Source organism: Sorex fumeus, unplaced genomic scaffold, assembly GCF_029834395.1.
Source record: "Sorex fumeus unplaced genomic scaffold, SorFum_2.1 ptg000122l, whole genome shotgun sequence".
NCBI classification, from domain to species: Eukaryota; Metazoa; Chordata; class Mammalia; order Eulipotyphla; family Soricidae; genus Sorex; species Sorex fumeus.
This window is the reverse complement of record NW_026606179.1, coordinates 10,006,414-10,023,801: the sequence shown is the minus strand read 5'-3', so window position 1 is coordinate 10,023,801 and position 17,388 is coordinate 10,006,414. Positions and strand designations below refer to the sequence as shown.

Here is a 17,388-nt window from a genome sequence, read left to right as displayed (position 1 = left end):
ATTTTATTTCATTTGACATTAGCCATTAAAACAAACAAACAAACAAAAGAAACACATTCAACAACAGCAACGAGGATTTGGAGATTCCTGCTCATTCTGTCCTGGAAAAGCCGGCAGAAATCCTGAGTTTCACCGTTTAGTCAAACGTCAGCTTATGTGAGCAAATGTGATGTTCCATATTTTTTTCCTCTTTGGTGGGGGTTCGGGGTCATGGCTGGTGCTCCAGGGCTGCTGCCTGATTCTGTGCTCAGGGATCATTCCTGGTGGTTCTGGGGGGGCGATATGGGCTGTTCAGGATTGAGCCCAGATACCCTGCGTGCAAGGCCAGCGCCCTCCCAGCTGGAATGTGGCTCTGGGCCCCCCAACCAGTCATTCATATGAAGAAGCCCAGGAAAGGCTGGGTCCCCTGACCCCGCATGGCAGGACACACCCCGATTTCTCAGGGAATATGAAGGTAAAGGTAAAGGCCCTCCCGTTGATCGTCGATTTGCTCGAGCGGGCCCAGTAACGTCTCCATTGGAGACTTTGTTGTTACTGTGTCTGGCATATCGAATACTCTCGGTAGCTTGCCGGGCTCTCCGAGAGGGGCGGAGGAATCGAACTCGGGTCAGCCATGTTGGCCGCTTGTAAGGCGAATGCCCTACCCGCTGTGCTATCGCTCCAGCCCTGGTAGATCCAAAACCGCTTTTGGAATCCGGGCTAAACCAGCTGCACTGGAAATCACTCAGGTGCAAGTAAGGACAGGAGAAGCCATGTGCTGGGGTTCTTCACCACCTCCAGCCCTAGGGATCCACTCCCCAGCTGAGTCCTGAGCTCGCGGGGGGGGGGGGGGGGGGGGGGGGGGGGGGGGGGCTCAGCGGTCCTGTGTGTCCCTGGATCTGTGAAACACGAATCTCAGGGTCCCACCTCGCGTCCTCTCCGCTGGGGCTCGGTGCACCTCTCACCTGCTGTAGTAGACCCAGGTGAGGCCATAGGTGAGGAGGTAGCCGGCACCCATGAGGGCGCCCCGGATCAGCGTGAGCACCAGGGGCCAGGAGCCCTGCTGCTCCGGGGGCTCACAGCTGCAGGAGCGGGGCTCTGCAGAGAAGGGGAGGGGAAGGAGTTGTCTCCACCCAGAAGCCCTAGCAGGATGCACCCACCCCGCACCAGCCCCGCACCCGTACCCGCACTTCCCCCCTGACCCCCATCTCTGCATTCTCCCACACCAGTGCTCCCAGCCCTGTACCGCACACCCCACCGCCTGCACTTGCCCCTCCCCTTTCACACTCCCCCCAGGCTCCTACACTCGGGCCCGGCTCCACCTTCTTCCGGACGGACTGTCACGCCCCGCCCTGCCTCGCCCCGTAGGCCACACCCACTAACTGGGCTCCGCCCCTCGGCCCGGCTCCCTCTTCTTCCGGACGGACAGTGACGCCCCGCCCCGCCCACGTCGTCTACACCCATTAGGCTCCGCCCCTAGGCCCCGCCTCCACCTTCTCTAGACGTACACGCCCTGCCCTGCCCCTCCCCGCCCGCCACGACCCGACCTGGTTGCAGCAGGACCCAGGCGCTCTGCCTCTCTTGGACATTCCGGGCCTCGCAACGGACCGGGAGGCCGGCGCCGAACCCCTTCCGGAGGCTCAGGGAGCTGTTGGCCCAGTATTCCTCGGTGTTGGAGGTGACCTGGAAGGAGGCGTTGCTGCGGTTCTCCGGCAGCAGCCGCTGATCCAGCCACCAGCTCAGGGCAGGGGCGGGCCGGGCGCAGGAGGAGCAGCTACATCGCAGGTCCTGGGCCTCCCAGGAGCAGGAGGGGCCCAGCAGCTGCAGAGGGGCTGTGGGAGGGAGGGGGAGCGTCAGGTGCGCGGCCCCTCCCCAGGACCCAGGTGTCACTCCCACCCCATCCCTCCCCCACCCCACTCACAGAGCACAGACAGCCTGAGAGAGACGTTCCGGGAGCCCAGAGGGTTCTGAGCATGGCAGTTGAACTCCGCATCTTCTGTGGTCTCTGGAAGCCTCAGCTCCAGCTTGGCCGTGTTGGTGGAGAGGGTGGTGGCCTTCAGGCCTGGGGACCTGGGAAACCAGCTCAGCTCTGCAGGGGGGTTGCTGTCAGCTCCACAGAGCAGCCACACCGTCTGGCCCCCCAGAACTGATAGGGCTGAGGTGGATTTCTTGATCTTCAGGACTTTGGGGAGAGGAGGAGAGAGGTAAGGCGGGAGAGCCCGGGTCAGGGCTCCTCCTGCTCTCCTCTCCTCACTCTGCCTCAGCTGAGACTTTGCACCCACAAAGGTTGGGTAGGGCCAAAAGTGGGGGGTCCTGTCTGAAACGATGTTCAGTGTCTCAGTAGGACATGCCTGGGCTGTTTGATGGAGAGTACCAAGACATACCATGTGAACACATGGGCATTCATACGCACACACGTGCATGCATAAACTCTGTGCACACACAGTAATGCACACATACACACACTGCCCATGTACACATAACACTGTACACACATACACACATAGTACATGTACACACATATACTGTATATGCACACATACTATACATGCATGCATAATGCATACACTAATGCACACATACATGTGCACACACTGTACACATATGCATGTGCAAACATATGCAATGCACATGCACACATGTACACAGTATGTGCACATTCACATATGAAATACATGTACACGCATGGACACATACATGGACACATGCAGCACAGTTTATATACATGCACATAAACATATATGCACTCATCTACATGCACACACCTGCCTCTCAGGCTTTGGGAAATAGGGTCCTGGGTGTCTACAGAGCGAAGATGGTCAAATGGGGCTTTAGTGAGAGCCCTGAGAGGCACCCTGGGGTGGAGGAGGTGCTGGGTCACTGGGGTCGCCCCCACTCCCACTCTCCGGGTCCCTCCTACCTGAGGTGGCTTCGAAGGAGATGTGGGTGGTGAGGTTCTGTGGGGGATCTGGAGTACAGAGAACAGTGTCAGAAGAGAGGTCAGGGTGAACCCTCACACATCCGAGAAGCGCCACACATGTCCCTCTGAGATCAGATCCAGGCACAGGGCCCCAGGAGCCAAATCCCCACTCACTGTCCCTCTGCACATCACCCCAGTCCCAGGAACCCACTGCTGGAACCCCTAAGTGGAAGAGATGGTGCTTTAGGCCCCCCACCTCTGGGACCGCAACTGCCTGGGACCCCCGTTTCTGGGACCCCCCTGACCGACACTGCCAGGCCCCACTCACAGGACACGTTGAGGCAGATGGTCGTCTCCGTGGTTCTCAGAGTTCCCAGGAGTATCACTTGACAGCTGAGGTTTTTGCCGTGGTCCCCGGGTCCCGGGGTGAGGCTGAGCTCTGCAGAGGTGGGTGGGGAGGGGCCGAGCATCTCTCCTGCCCAGGAGAACTGGAGGGATGTTGTTTCACAGGCTCCCGGCAGGCTGCAGGTGAGGCGCCCTGGGTGGCCCGACACCAGTGGTTCAGCCACGTGGATGGCAGGTTTCTCTGTGAGTGCTGAGGATATGGGGCACCCTGAGGGTGGCCAGCAGCATGGCCAGAGAGGACCCCGCTTGGCCCTGGAGCAGGTGCCCTGCTCTCGTCCCAGTTCCCCTACCTGTCACCAGCACACGCAGCATCGTGGCCTTGTAGTTGTATTTCACATACCCTTGCTCCACTCGGAAGAAGTAGTTGCCCTGGTCTGTGTGTCTAGCACGTCTGATGCCCAGGGAGCACTTCAGGTCACTGGGGTTCCCAAGCAGGTGGAATCGGCCCAAGGCCTCTCTCTTCACCTGTCTTTGTTGGTCGTTTGTGGCCACAGGATCATCCCTGTGTGAATCCCCCTCCCGGAACCAGTAGACAGTGAGTGGATAGAACTGATAAGTTCTGGGGATGATGAAGGAGCAGGACATGGAGGCACACAGCCCCTCCTGCACCACCAACACCGGCTCTTTCAGGTTTAGCTGGTACCCTTGGTCCTCCTGCTGGAGCCCTGGATGGGGACACAAAGTCAGTTCCACTCCCCTTCCCCCTCTTCCTCCCGCAGGCTCAGCTCATCCCCCTGCCTGAGCCCTGGGTGGGGGCACAGAGTCACCCTCACTCCCCTCCCCCCTCTTACTCACTCAGGCACAGCTTATCCCCCTGCCCGAGCCCTGGGTGGGGGCACAGAGTCACCCTCACTCCCTTCCCTCTTCCCCCTCCAGTAGGCACAGCTGGTACCCTGGGTCCCCCTGCTCAAGCCTTGGATGGGGACACAGGCCCAGCCCCACTCACCACCACACAGCAGGGACAACAGCAGCAGCAGCAGCAGCCATGGGAACCCCATGTCTGCACCTGCCAGGGCAGAGCCAGTGTGGGTGGGTCGGTCTCTCTGTCAGGGAAGGAAGTATCCAGAATGGTGGGCTGGGGCCCAGCAGGCACCAACAGGAAGTGGGGCAAGAGCCTGTGGCCATTCCCGGAAGAGGAACTTGGCCAGCACAGGCCGGGGAGGGCCGAGACCTGACCCAGCCCCCTCCCGCACGTATCGACTGCTGGTGCACAGACCCCAGGGACTGGCTCTTCCGACGAGGCCTGAAGCACCTTCCATGATGCCAACCCCAGGGCCAGCGCAGGTGGCCACAGCACAGGGGACATGGGAGTGGACTGGGTGCTCCCCGAATCCAGATCTAGCCGAGACTCACCCAGCACGAGGAAGAACAATGGGATGTTTGAACAGCCATGGCAAGAAGCAGAGAGATGTCCAGATTCAAGGGGTGAAGGGTGGGACCCCAGGAGAGCTGAGCTGAAAGCACATTTTCTGAGTGGCCATGAGATAGGGGGGCATGAGAATTGAGGGGACATTGGGTAGGTGGATGTGAGGGGGTGCTGGGGGACATGAGGGAGGTTAGGGGACATGAGGGGTTGCCGGGGGACGTGAGGGAGGTTGGGGGAATGAGGGAAGGATGGGGAATGACTCCCGGTGGTGCTAAGGGGACCATAAGGGATGCTGGGGAACAAACCCAGGTCAGCTGCATGCAAGGTCAGCCCCTCCCTTCTGGACCATCGCTCCAGCCCCTCTTCTATTTATTTCGTTTCGAATATCAGCTACCGAGAGTATTCTGCCCGCAAGGCAGAGCCTCGAAGCTATCCGTTGTGTATTCGATATGCCAACACCAGCAATTACAATGGGTCTCATTCCCCTGACCCTGAAAGTGTCACTAAGATGGCAGCATTGAGAAGGATGAGGAAGGAGAGACTAATAAAATCTCAAGGCTGAACTAGGCTGCCAAAACGATGGAAGACAAAAACGATTGTCTGTACTTTCCATGCACGTACGCTAGCGTCGGATGCATCCATCGAGGACCTGATGGAACAAGCGCGAAAGATCAAGTACGACATCATTGGTCTGACCGAGACAAGAAGGCAGCAATCACAGCACGCCGTTTTCGACACGGGAGAAGAATTGTTCCTCGGAACATGCGATAAAAGAGGTGTCAGAGGCGTCGGTGTTCTTGTCAATACGAACTTGGCCATGAGCATTGATTCATTCGAATGCCTAACAATCCGAATTGGACGTTTACACTTGTATAGATGTGACTCACTGCCGGCAGTTTGTATCTTCGTTGTCTACGCACCTACATCCAATTATGATGGAGAAATTGAGAAGTTATACATGGAGCTGAAGAAGTTCTATAAAGAAGACCACACCTTCTACCAGATTATTGTTGGTGATTTTAATGCCAAGATAGGACCGAGAAGATCAGCCGAAGAACTCCACATTGGGACCCAAGGCCTAGAATGGAACGAACAGGGTGAGAGACTGTCTGAGTTCATCATGTCGGCCAAGACCATCCATGGTAACTCACAGTTCCAGAAGGCCGAATCTAAACGTTGGACATGGGAGTCTCCCGGTGGACGGTTCCACAACAAAATAGACCACATCATATTCAATCAACGGTTTTGCCTGACCGATGTCGCTGTTGTCCCAAAATTCCAAATGGGATCAAACCACCGTCTCCTTTGTGCAAAATTCTACTTCACAGAGCAGGGAGAAAGAGCTGCAAAGTTTAAGAAGAGAACTCCCAGAATGAGCAGCAACTGGAAACTCTTTGGTACTATTGCGGCAACATGGGAAGAAGCCGTTGTTGACAACATTGACGAGGAATATGATCGACTGGTTCAGTACCTCCATGATTGCGCAAGGAACACCAAGAGAGAGATAGCTCAAGCTCGAGCGGGCCCAGTAGCATCTCCATCGTGAGACTTGTTACTGTGTTTGGCATATTGAATATGTCACGGGTAGCTTGCCAGGCTTTGCTGTGCAGGCGAGATACTCTCGGTATCTTGCCGGGCTCTCTGAGAGGGGCAGGTGAATTGAACCTGGATCACTACCAGGATCTCACCATTCTGCAAGGAAGTGATCATCCATGTCAAGAGAGGGGTTTGGCAGGGTGATACTATTTCACCGAAACTCTTTAGTGCCACCTTCAAGAATATCATGCGACAACTGGAATGGAAAGGAATGGAAGTGAAGATAGACGGTCGGCAACTACACCACCTTCGCTTTGCTGATGACATCATTCTAATAACACCAAACATTAGCCAAGCGGCACAAATGCTGGCCGACTTCGACCGTGAGTGTGGAAAGGTCAGGCTATAGCTGAATCTCACGAAGACAATGTTTATGAGAAACAGCCTCGTTCCTGATGCTACATTTGCTCTCAACAGAATGACCATCTCCGAATGCAACAGTTATGTGTACCTAGGTTGAGAAGTCAACATGATGAATGATCTGGCACCTGAATTGCGCAGGAGGAAGAGAGCGGCTTGGAATGCCTTCAAGAGTGTCGAAGAAATAGCTAAGAGGATGAAGAACCTCTGGCTTCGGGCACATCTCTTTGATTCCACTGTTCTTCCTGCATTAACATACACCTCAGAGACCCAGGCCTTATGCAAACAGGATGAGAATACTATTCGGATCTCCCAAAGAGGAATTGAAAGAGCTATGCTTGGAGTATCACGTTTCACTCAAATAAGAGAAAGAATTCAGAGTTCTGTCGATGATCAAGAATCAGGGACATTGTCTCATTTGCCAAGGTGTTAAAAATCAGATGGGCTGGACACGTAATGAGATTTGGAGATGACCGCTGGACTAGAGCTGTTACTGACTGGATTCCACAGGACGTCAAAAGACCGCGTGGCCGCCCACCTACCAGATCGTCAGACTTCTTCATCAAGATCCTGAACAATCGGTTCGAGGCTCTTCGTGTTCCCAGAACGAGCAGATGCTGTTGGGCTACAGTAGCACGTGACAGGGACAAATGGAGATGTTACTGGTGCCCGCTCGAGCAAATCGATGATTAATGGGAAGTCAAGTGATCAAGTGATTTGTGCTGTTGTGAATTGATGACACACGATTCCTTATATCAAAGCACATTGGAGGGGTGGAGAGATAGACAGGTGCTAAAACACTTGCCATTGATGAGGCTGGCCCAGGTTCCACCCCTGACACCCATAGGGTCCATGAATCCTGCCTAGCAGTGAATTTTGAGCAATCAGGAGTCAGCCCTGAGCCCTGCCGAGTGTGGTTCAACCCCCCAACGCAACTTCCAAATAAGTGCAGGACACATTCAGATGTGCCCCACCCTGTGCACACTCTTGCTCTTGCTCTAGGGGGCAGCTCACTGGAGTGTCAGCATCCCTGTCCTCTTGCTCCAGGATTGTAGGAATGTTGCTTGGGGGTTGGTTCATTTATTTTCTGGGCCATGCCCAAGCGGTGCTCAGGCTTACTCCTGGTTCTGTGCCCAGTGATCTGATAAAGAGCTGAGAGTCAGAGCTCGTGACTGGCATGTACAAAGCCTTGAGGTCGGTCCCCAGCTCCTGGACTATCATGAGTGTGACCTGAGTGGCCCCAGGTGCTGCTGGGTGTAGTCCCTATGAAAAACTTGTGTGTGAAGCTCAGGTGTGGAGCACGTGTCTATTGTGTGTGAGATCCTGGGCTCTGAACCAGGAACCTCCTCCTCCACCTCATTGATGTTTTTGTTTGCCTTTGGGCCACACTAGGCAGGGCTCAGATCTGACCCTGTGCTCAGGTGTTGCCAGGAATCACCCCCCCCCCCCAATGCACTCGAGGGACCATATGGGGCACCTAGGTTTGAACCTGGTTGTTGAGTATAAAGCAAGTGACTTCCTTACCTGAAGTCCTTTCACTCTGGCCTCACAACATTTTTTAAGACTTTTATTCTGCTCAATTATATATAATACAAAAATAGACCTTTTGTTCACTTTGATTTTTTTTGTTTGCTTTGCTAGTTTATTGGGCCACACCCAGCAGTGCTCAGGGCTCGCTTACTCCTGGTTCTGTGCTCAAGGACCACTTGTGGCAGTGCTTGGGGGAACATATACAGTGCTGCGAATCGAACCTGGGTAGGTCATGTGGAAGGCAAACACCCTCACACTGTACTATCACTCAGGTCCCAGTTTTGGGTGGGCGCCGGCCTTCATGCATTTAGTATTTTTCTGTTTTATTTAGGGGCTCTTCCTGGTGGATGCAAGGTCATCCAGGAACTTACTCCTAGTTCTGTGCTCAGGAGTTGCTGGTGGCAGGCTTTGGGGGCCAGCATGTGGAGTTGGGGACTGAGCTGGGATCAACTGTGTGCAAGGCGAGTGCCCAATCTGCTGTCTATCACCTGGGACCTGATGATCATTTTTAAATCTGCAAGAGGCCCAGCAGGCTTTCTGGTGGCCCAGACAGAACCTGTGTATGGAGCTGGAGGACAGTGACAGGCTTGGGTGCCCATGTACTGTTCATGAGTCATGACACTTGGGGATTCATACATTTTATTTCATTTGACATTAGCCATTAAAACAAACAAACAAAAGAAACACATTCAACAACAGCAACGAGGATTTGGAGATTCCTGCTCATTCTGTCCTGGAAAAGCCGGCAGAAATCCTGAGTTTCACCGTTTAGTCAAACGTCAGCTTATGTGAGCAAATGTGATGTTCCATTTTTTTCCCTCTTTGGTGGGGGTTTGGGGCCATGGCTGGTGCTCCAGGGCTGCTGCCTGATTCTGTGCTCAGGGATCACTCCTGGTGGTTCTGGGGGGGGGCGATATGGGCTGTTCGGGATTGAGCCCAGGTCCCCTGCGTGCAAGGCCAGCGCCCTCCCAGCTGGAATGTGGCTCTGGGCCCCCCAACCAGTCATTCTGGAGAAAGAAGCCCAGGAAAGGCTGGGCCCCCTGACCCCGCATGGCAGGACACACCCCGCCTTCTCAGGGAACATGAAGTGGATCCAAAACCGCTTTTGAATCCGGGCTAAACCAGCTGCACTGGAAATCACTCAGGTGCAAGTTAAGGACAGGAGAAGCCAAGTGCTGGGGTCCTTCACCACCTCCAGCCCTAGGGATCCACTCCCCAGCTGAGTCCTGAGCTCTAGGTGGGGGGTGGGGGGGGGCTCAGCGGTCCTGTGTGTCCCTGCATCTGTGGAACACGAATCTCAGGGTCCCACCTCCCCTCCTCTCTGCTGGGGCTCGGTGCACCTCTCACCTGCTGTAGTAGACCCAGGTGAGGCCATAGGTGAGGAGGTAGCCGGCCCCCATGAGGGAGCCCCGGATCAGCGTGAGCACCAGGGGCCAGGAGCCCCGCTGCTCCGGGGGCTCACAGCTGCAGGAGCGGGGCTCTGCAGAGAAGGGGAGGGGAAGGAGTTGTCTCCACCCAGAAGCCCTAGCAGGCTGCACCCACCCCACACCCGCCCGCACCCTTACCCGCACTTCCCCCCTGCCCCCCATCTCTGCATTCTCCCACACCACTGCTCCCACCCCCTGTACCGCACACCCCACCGCCTGCACTTGCCCCTCCCCTTTCACTTGCCCACATCCCCGCACCCACCCCACACCCACCCTGCACCCCACACTTGCCTGTACCTGCCCCGCATTCCTCACTTCTCCACATTCCTGCCCTGCATCCCTGCACCCACCCCGTACCCCACTCTTGCCCCTCACCCCTAGATGTTTGGAGCCCCCGCCCCCCTCCACCCTGCACATACCCAGGATAGAAGGACAGAAACCCTGCGGGGGCAGAGCACTGGTGGCATGGCAGGTGAGCAGTGCTCCATGGCAGCTCCAGGACCTCGGGGCTCTGGGGCCAGAGGGAGCTCAGGGCTTTCCCCTGGGGACCAGCTCAGCTCGTGGGACAGGGTGGGGGGGGGCGCTGGGCAGGTACTGGCCCTCCAGGAAGCCAGTGAGAGGGAATCCTTGCTGGTGGTCTCCAGGACTGTGGAGAGCAGCACAGCGGAGGGCACATTTGGGACCCCCTCAGAAACCCCCCCACTCCATGTCCTGGGGGTCGTGGTGTCCAGAGGAGGCGAAGGGCTCTGGGGGCACTGTGGAGGCTGGAAGGAGGGGTGAGGGAGCCTTCGAGAATTGAGCCTGGTGGAGGAAGGGTCCCCACTTGTATGGCACAGGGCCAGGTGGGGCTGAGGGTTGTTGAGGTGCCGGTAAACTGCCGGCCAGGGCTTGGGCACTACGCACGGTGGCTGGAAACTGTCAGTACAAGAAAGGGGATCAGTGCACAGTGCCTAGGAGAAGACCCTGCACCCCTCAACCCCCAGCAGAGAAGATCCTGCACCCCCAACCCCTAGCAGAGAGGATCCTGCACCCCCCAGCATAGCTCCTGCACCCCCAGCTCCCAGCGGAGAGATCCCGCGGCTCGGATGGGGACAGACAGGCTGGGGGAGGGGTGCAGATGGCCATTAGAAGGGCCAAGGCAGGAGCTGGGCCAAGGGGCAGGAAAGGACGGATAAAGTTGAGCGGTGACGGTGGGGTACATGGAATCGTCTAGTGTCTAGCTTAACTGTGGCCACACCACGGGAATCTCGTGAGGTTTGGGGGAATTTGGGGCCACCCCTGTGTATATCAGTCCCAAGTCAGCTCTGTGCTCAGGAGCTCTCTAGGGTGCTCGTGGCACCTCTTGTGCTGGAATCAGGGGGCTCTCCCTGCAGCGCGGTGCTCAGCCCGTTGCCTGCCTCCCAGAATCCCTTACGTGCTTTGGGGATGACTGAAGGGCTGGGCCACATCCCACAGTACTTGGGGGGTCTACTTCTGGCTCTGTGATTAGGGGTTGCTCCCAGCAGTGCTCGGACCATGTGGTGCTGGGGATGGAACCAGGGTCGACTGACACAGGCTGGTGCCTAAATCTCACAGACGAGATGGCCTCAGCTGCATCCTTGGTCTCGGTGACATGACCTTGGGCAGCTTCCAGGGGTGCAGTAAAAGGGGGCAGTCCACATCCTCAGGGGTGGGATTCTGGAGAGCCTGGACTGGCCTGCCAGCCCTCGGGTCGGCAAGTAAACGTGTATTTATTTTCCTTCTGGTTTGGGGGGCCATACTCGGCTGTGCTCAGGGGACCATTTGCAGAGCTAGGCTTCGAACCAGGGCTGTGTTGGCTGTTCACCAATCCCTGAACCTTTGTTCTGTCTCTCAATGCCAGACATGCACTTTGGATTCGACTCCCTCAACAGCACAGTTACAGGATGGGAACTTGGAAGCTCCTGGCAAAGATAAGCAAGGAATACCATGCAGAGCACAGGTGCAGAGAGAGAGAGAGAGAGAGAGAGAGAGAGAGAGAGAGAGAGAGAGAGAGAGAGAGAGAGGTTTAAGAGAACACGGGTGGGACCAGAGAGAGAGGGCAGTGGCAAGAGTGTCTGCCTTGCACACAGTCAACCCAGGTTTGATTTCCCCCGGCACCTCTTATGGTCCCTTGAGCCCGCCATGAGTGACCTCTGAGTGCAGAGCCAGGAGTCAGCCCTGAGCACTGCAGGGAGAGCCCCCTGACCCCTGATCCTCAGCCCATGTCATAGTTAATGCAGCAGATCAGGGATTAGCTCAGAGTAACTATTGAGGAGAGCTGGTGGTGGGGGGAGGCAATGGCACAGGACAGTCACAGAGAGGGGACTCTGAGCTCTGCCAGCGAGGGGCCCCATTTCATACCTGTCTGGGTGTGCTGGAAAACATCAATCGTCGTTGACTCTGGTGTGTCTAGGGAGGGATGAGGTGCTGGGGGCCATGGGCAGGGATGCTATCCCTGCACCCGGGAGTCCCCTCCCTGAAAGAGGTGGTGCTTTAGGGCCCCCACCTCTGGGACTGCGACTGCCTGCGACCCCCGTTTCTGGGACCCCCCTGACCGACACTGCCAGGCCCCACTCACAGGACACGTGGAGGCGGATGGTCGTCTCCGTGGTTCTCAGAGTTCCCAGGAGTCTCACTTGACAGCTGAGGTTTTTGCCGTGGTCCCTGGGTCCCGGGGTGAGGCTGAGCTCTGCAGAGGTGGGTGGGGAGGGGCCGAGCATCTCTCCTGCCCAGGAGAACTGGAGGGATGTTGTTTCACAGGCTCCCGGCAGGCTGCAGGTGAGGCGCCCTGGGTGGCCCGACACCAGTGGTTCAGCCACGTGGATGGCAGGTTTCTCTGTGAGTGCTGAGGATATGGGGCACCCTGAGGGTGGCCAGCAGCATGGCCAGAGAGGACCCCGCTTGGCCCTGGACCAGGTGCCCTGCTCTCGTCCCAGTTCCCCTACCTGTCACCAGCACTTGCAGCATCGTGGCCTTATAGTTGTATCTCACATTCCCTTGCTCCACTCGGAAGAAGTAGATGCCCTGGTCTGTGTGTCTAGCACGTCTGATGCCCAGGGAGCAGTTGTGGTCACTGGGGTTCCCAAGCAGGCGGAATCGGCCCAAGGCCTCTCTCTTCACCTGTCTCTGTTGGTCGTTTGTGGCCACAGGATCATCCCTGTGTGAATCCCCTCCCCGGAACCAGTAGACAGTGAGTGGATAGAACTGATAAGATCTGGGGATGATGAAGGAGCAGGACACGGAGGCACACAGCCCCTCCTGCACCACCACCACCTGCTCCTTCAGGTTTAGCTGGTACCCTTGGTCCTCCTGCTGGAGCCCTGGATGGGGACACAGAGTCAGTTCCACTCCCCTCCCCCCTCTTCCTCCTGCAGGCACAGCTCATCCCCCTGCCTGAGCCCTGGGTGGGGGCACAGAGTCACCCCCACTCCCCTCCCCCCTCTTCCCCCTCCCTTAGGCACAGCTGGTACCCTGGCTCAGCCCCACTCACCCCCACACAGCAGGGGCAGCAGCAGCAGCAGCCACGGGGACCCCATGTTCGAGTACCCAGTGTCAGTGGGTCCTTCTGTCAGGGAAGGAAGTAGCCAGAATGGTGGGCTGGGACCCAGCAGGCACCAATGGGAAGTTGGGCAAGAACCTGTGGCCATTCCCAGAAGAGGAACTTGGCCAGCACAGGCTGGGGAGGGCCAGTACTCCCTCCAGCTGTGGTAAAGTGAATCTAAATCTTTTTCATTTTTTAAAAAAAGCCACTTGCCGGCAAGCTACCGAGGGTATCCAAGCCCGCACAGCAGAGCCTGGCAAGCCACCCATGATGTACCAAATATGCCAACAACAGTAGCTAAAATGGGTCTCATTTCCCTAACCCTGAAGGAGTCTCCAGCTGAGTTGGGAAGAATGAGAGGGCTCGTACTAAGCAGGACGGTGTGCAAGTCAACAGGCGGGAAGGTGTCCAGCAAGCAGCTGGCCACCAAGGAGGCCCGCAAGAGCACACCAGCCACAGGCTGCGTGAAGAAGCCACACCGCAACCAGCCTGAGATCATGGTGCTACATGAGATCCACCAGCTGCTGTTCCAGCGGCTGGTGCTCGAGATTGCGTAGGACTTCAAGGCTAACCTGCGCTCCCAAAGCTGAGCCTTCAGGGCGCAGCAGGAGGCATGCGAGGCCTACCAGTGGGGCTCTTTGAGGACACCAACCTCTGCGCATTCCCCACTAAGCGCGTCACCATATGTCCAAGGACATCTAGCTGGCGTGCCGCATCTGTGGAGAGAGAGCATAAAGTTTACGATGCTAAAATCTCAGGGCTGGGACAAATGGAGACGCTACTGACGCCCATTCGAGTAATCGATAATTACTCGATTACTGACAGAGACAGTGGCAGTGAAAAAAGCCACATCCGATAGTGCTCAGGACCTACTCCTAACTCAGTGCTCAGTGATCACTCCTGGCACTGCTCGAGGAACCATATATTGTGCCAGGGATTGAATTCACAGTATTATCACTTCAGCCACTGAAAGTCACTTTCATGGCACACCAAGAAACACCCAGATCTCTTAACCACTTAGGGGCGGGATCCAGGAACTATGAAGACCTCACAGAGAGGAGAAATAGGTATGGAATATCCATATACCCAGACAGGGAGTTCTTATAAATCATATTGTTGCTTCCCCCACCCCCTTTGTGGAGGAAAGGATGGAATCAAGCAGATCATGCATGATGCCAGAGCACCTACCTCTCTTCTCTCTGTCTGTCCCTGTGGGGACCAGGACCAGTTTACACTTAAACTTGACTTGGCTGGCATGGTTTGGAGTGTGTGTGTTTATGCAGGTGTGTAACTGGATGTGTGCCTGTGAATTGTGTGTGTGTGTTTGTGTGAGTGTATGCGTGTGTGGAAGTGCATGTATGTGAATGTTATGTGTGTTTGTGTGCATGTGTGAGTGTATGAGCGTGTACTTGAATGTGTATATGTGTATGAGTGTGAATACATGTGAATGTGTGAAAGTGTTATGTGAGTATGTGAACTTGTGTGAGTGTTTGTATATGTGCAAGTGTGTGTACGAGTGTGTGAGTGTATGAGTGTGTGTGAGTATTTGAGTGTGTGAATGCTTGTGATTGGATGAATGTTTTGTGTGTGAATGTGTGTATGTTCATGTGTAAGTGTATGAATGTGTATGAGAGTTTGTATGAGTGTGTGAGTTTGTATGAGTGTGTATAAGTGTGTTTGTATGAGTGTGAGTGCGTGTGTTTGCATGAGGTGTGTTTATGTGAGAGTTTGAGTATGAGTGTGAGTGTGCAGGAGTGTGTGTATGAGCGTGTGTTTGTGTGAGTATATGTGCAAAAATGAGTTTGTGTGTGTTTGCATGAATGTATGAGTGTGTGTTTGTATGAGGATGTGTGTATGTGAGTTTTTATGTGTTTGAGCGTGTGAGTGTGTGTTTGTATAAGTATGTGGTTGTATGAGTATGTAGTTGTATGAGTTTTTGAGTGTGTATGAATATGTCTTATTATGAGAGTGTGTATGAGTGTGCTTTTGTATGAGTATGTGTGTATGAGTGTGTGTGTGTGAGTTTGTAAGAGTGTGTGTGTTTGTATGAGCGTGAGTCTGTATGAGTGTGTGTATGAATGTGTTTGTGTGCATAAATATGAGTTTGCATGAGTGTGTGTATGAGTGAATGTGTGTATGAGTTTGTATGAGTATTAGTGTGAGTTTGTATGAGTGTGTGTGTGTGCGCGCGCGTGTGCTCATGCAGCTGGGGACAGCTGCACTCGGGCCTCACACACGCAGGCGCGTGCTCTGCACATCTTCTGCCATGGTCTGGCTGACCTGGACGAGCAATCTTAAACCTTGAGTTGAAATGTCGCAGCTAGTAGGGATCCAGGAAAGTGGATTTCCTCGGGGATCGGGGACCGGTGGGTCTCCCTGGTGACTGCAGCCAGGTGGAGAAAGGCCAGGACCTTGCACTCTGCTGTTACTGCCCCTGAAGCCAACGCAAAAGGTGGGCGATTCCTGCCTGTTGCTACACTGCCCTGTCCTTTGGGCTGCCCCAGGGCCTCTGCCAGGGGGCGCCTCCGAGGGTGTTGGCCGCCGCTGGACCAGCAGATGGAAGGTGTCGGGCTCCCCCTGCCGGACCAGAGGAGTTCCGCAGTCAGCCTTGACCCCGGGTAGACACACAAGTCTCTGCCTTCAACAACAACAAAAAAAACGCATCCCAGGGTGATAGCACAGCGGGTAGGGCTGCAAGCCTTGCACACAGCCTACCTGGGTTCGATTCCCAGCATTCCAGTGGTGCCCCGAGCACCGCCAGGAGTAATTCCTGAGTGCATGAACCAGGAAACCCCTGTGAATCACCGGATGTGACCCAAAAAGCAAAAACAAAACAAAAAAAAAAACCCAAAAACAAACCGCATCCTGATGTGGGGAGAAAAGGACTCTCCTTCACTGCTGGTGGGAATGCCAACTGGTCCAGTGTTTTTGAGAACAATATGGACATTTCTCAAAAAAACTAGAAATTGAGCTCCCATTTGACCCAGCAATGCCACTTCTAGGAATATATCCCAGAGACGCAAAAAAGTACAGTAGAAATGACATCTGCACTTGTATGTTTATTGCAGCACTATTTACAATAGCCAGCATCTGAAAAACACCCGAGTGCCTGAGAACAGATGACTGGTTAAAGAATCTTTGGTATGTCTACACATGGAATATGATGCAGCTGTTAGAAAAGATGTAGCACTGTAGCACTGTCCTCCTGTTGTTCATCGATTTGCTCGAGCGGGCCCAGTAACGTCTCCATTGTGAGACTTCTATTACTGTGTTTGGTATATCAAATACGTCACGGGTAGCTTGCCAGGCTTTGCTGTGTGTGGGCAAGATACTCTCAGTAGCTTGCCGGGCTCTCCAAGAGGGGTGGAGGAATCGAACCCAGCTCGGCCGGGTCGGCTGCGCGCAAGGCAAACGCCATACCGCTGTGTTATCGCTCCAGCCCTAGAAAAGACGAAACCATGAAATTTGCATATAAGTGGATCAACATGGAGTGTATCATACTAAGTGAAATGAATTAAAAAGAGCTGGACAGACACTGAATGACTGCACCCATCTGTGGAGTATTAAGTAACATAATAGAAGAATAACACCTAAGTATAGTAGAGGTAAGGGCCAGGAGTATTGGTCCACGGCTTAGAAGCCAATCTCATGTACTGGGGGAAAAGGTAGGTAGGATGGAGAAGGGACCACTAGGTAAATGATGGTTGGAGGGATCGCTTGGGATGGTAGATGTGGGCTGAAAGTAGACTATGGACCAAACATGATGGCTGCTTAGTACCTATACTGCAAACTGTAACACCCAGAAGGAGAGAGAGAGTGAGAGGGAATGTGTCTGCCACAGAGGCAGGGGGTGGAAAGGGGTGGGGGTGGCAGGAGGGACAATGGGAACATTGGTAGTGGAGAATGGGCACTGGTGGAGGGATGGGTACTTGAACATTGACTGAAACTTAATCACAAAAGTTTGTAGTCTGTAACTACATCTCATGGTGATTCATTAAAATTTAAAAAAAATCGTATCCCAAATAACCAAGGGACAAGCTGTGAATGTAGCTCAGTGTCGATGGGGTGCTTGGCACGTATGAGGTCACACAAAACATTAGCCAAGCGGCACAAATGCTGTCCAACTTCGACCGTGAGTGTGGAAAGGTTAGACTACAGCTGAATCTCACAAAGACAATGTTTATGAGAAACAGTCTCGTTTCTGACGTTCTATTCGCTCTCAATAGAACGACCATCTCCGAATGCAACAGTTATGTGTACCTAG

General features: G+C 54.7%; 1 protein-coding gene across 1 annotated transcript; it reads right to left on the bottom strand.

Annotated features, from left to right (window-relative positions):
- Positions 1-782: 782 nt before the first annotated feature.
- LOC130043285 (sialic acid-binding Ig-like lectin 5) lies at positions 783-13,119 on the bottom strand. Its single transcript, XM_056135540.1, has 14 exons — positions 13,074-13,119; positions 12,529-12,903; positions 12,162-12,428; positions 10,287-10,347; positions 9,504-9,620; positions 5,292-5,319; positions 4,251-4,347; positions 3,595-3,969; positions 3,228-3,494; positions 2,900-2,947; positions 1,901-2,161; positions 1,527-1,811; positions 945-1,077; positions 783-813 (listed from the first exon to the last, which is right to left on the bottom strand). The coding sequence occupies exons 1-14, from the start codon at positions 13,117-13,119 to the stop codon at positions 783-785; spliced, it is 2,391 nt and encodes a 796-aa protein (XP_055991515.1).
- Between the last annotated feature and the right edge of the window lie 4,269 nt (positions 13,120-17,388).

Excerpts from the sequence above, each read along its gene's own strand:
- LOC130043285 (XM_056135540.1), bottom strand. The coding sequence starts at position 13,119 with ATGGGGTCCCCGTGGCTGCTGCTGCTGCTGCCCCTGCTGTGTGGGG. Across the intron at positions 3,970-4,250 it reads GTTGTCCCTGCTGTGTGGTG|GGCTCCAGCAGGAGGACCAA; the intron begins GTGAGTGGGGCT and ends GTCCCCATCCAG. Across the intron at positions 2,948-3,227 it reads CATCTGCCTCAACGTGTCCT|ATCCCCCACAGAACCTCACC; the intron begins GTGAGTGGGGCC and ends TCTGTACTCCAG.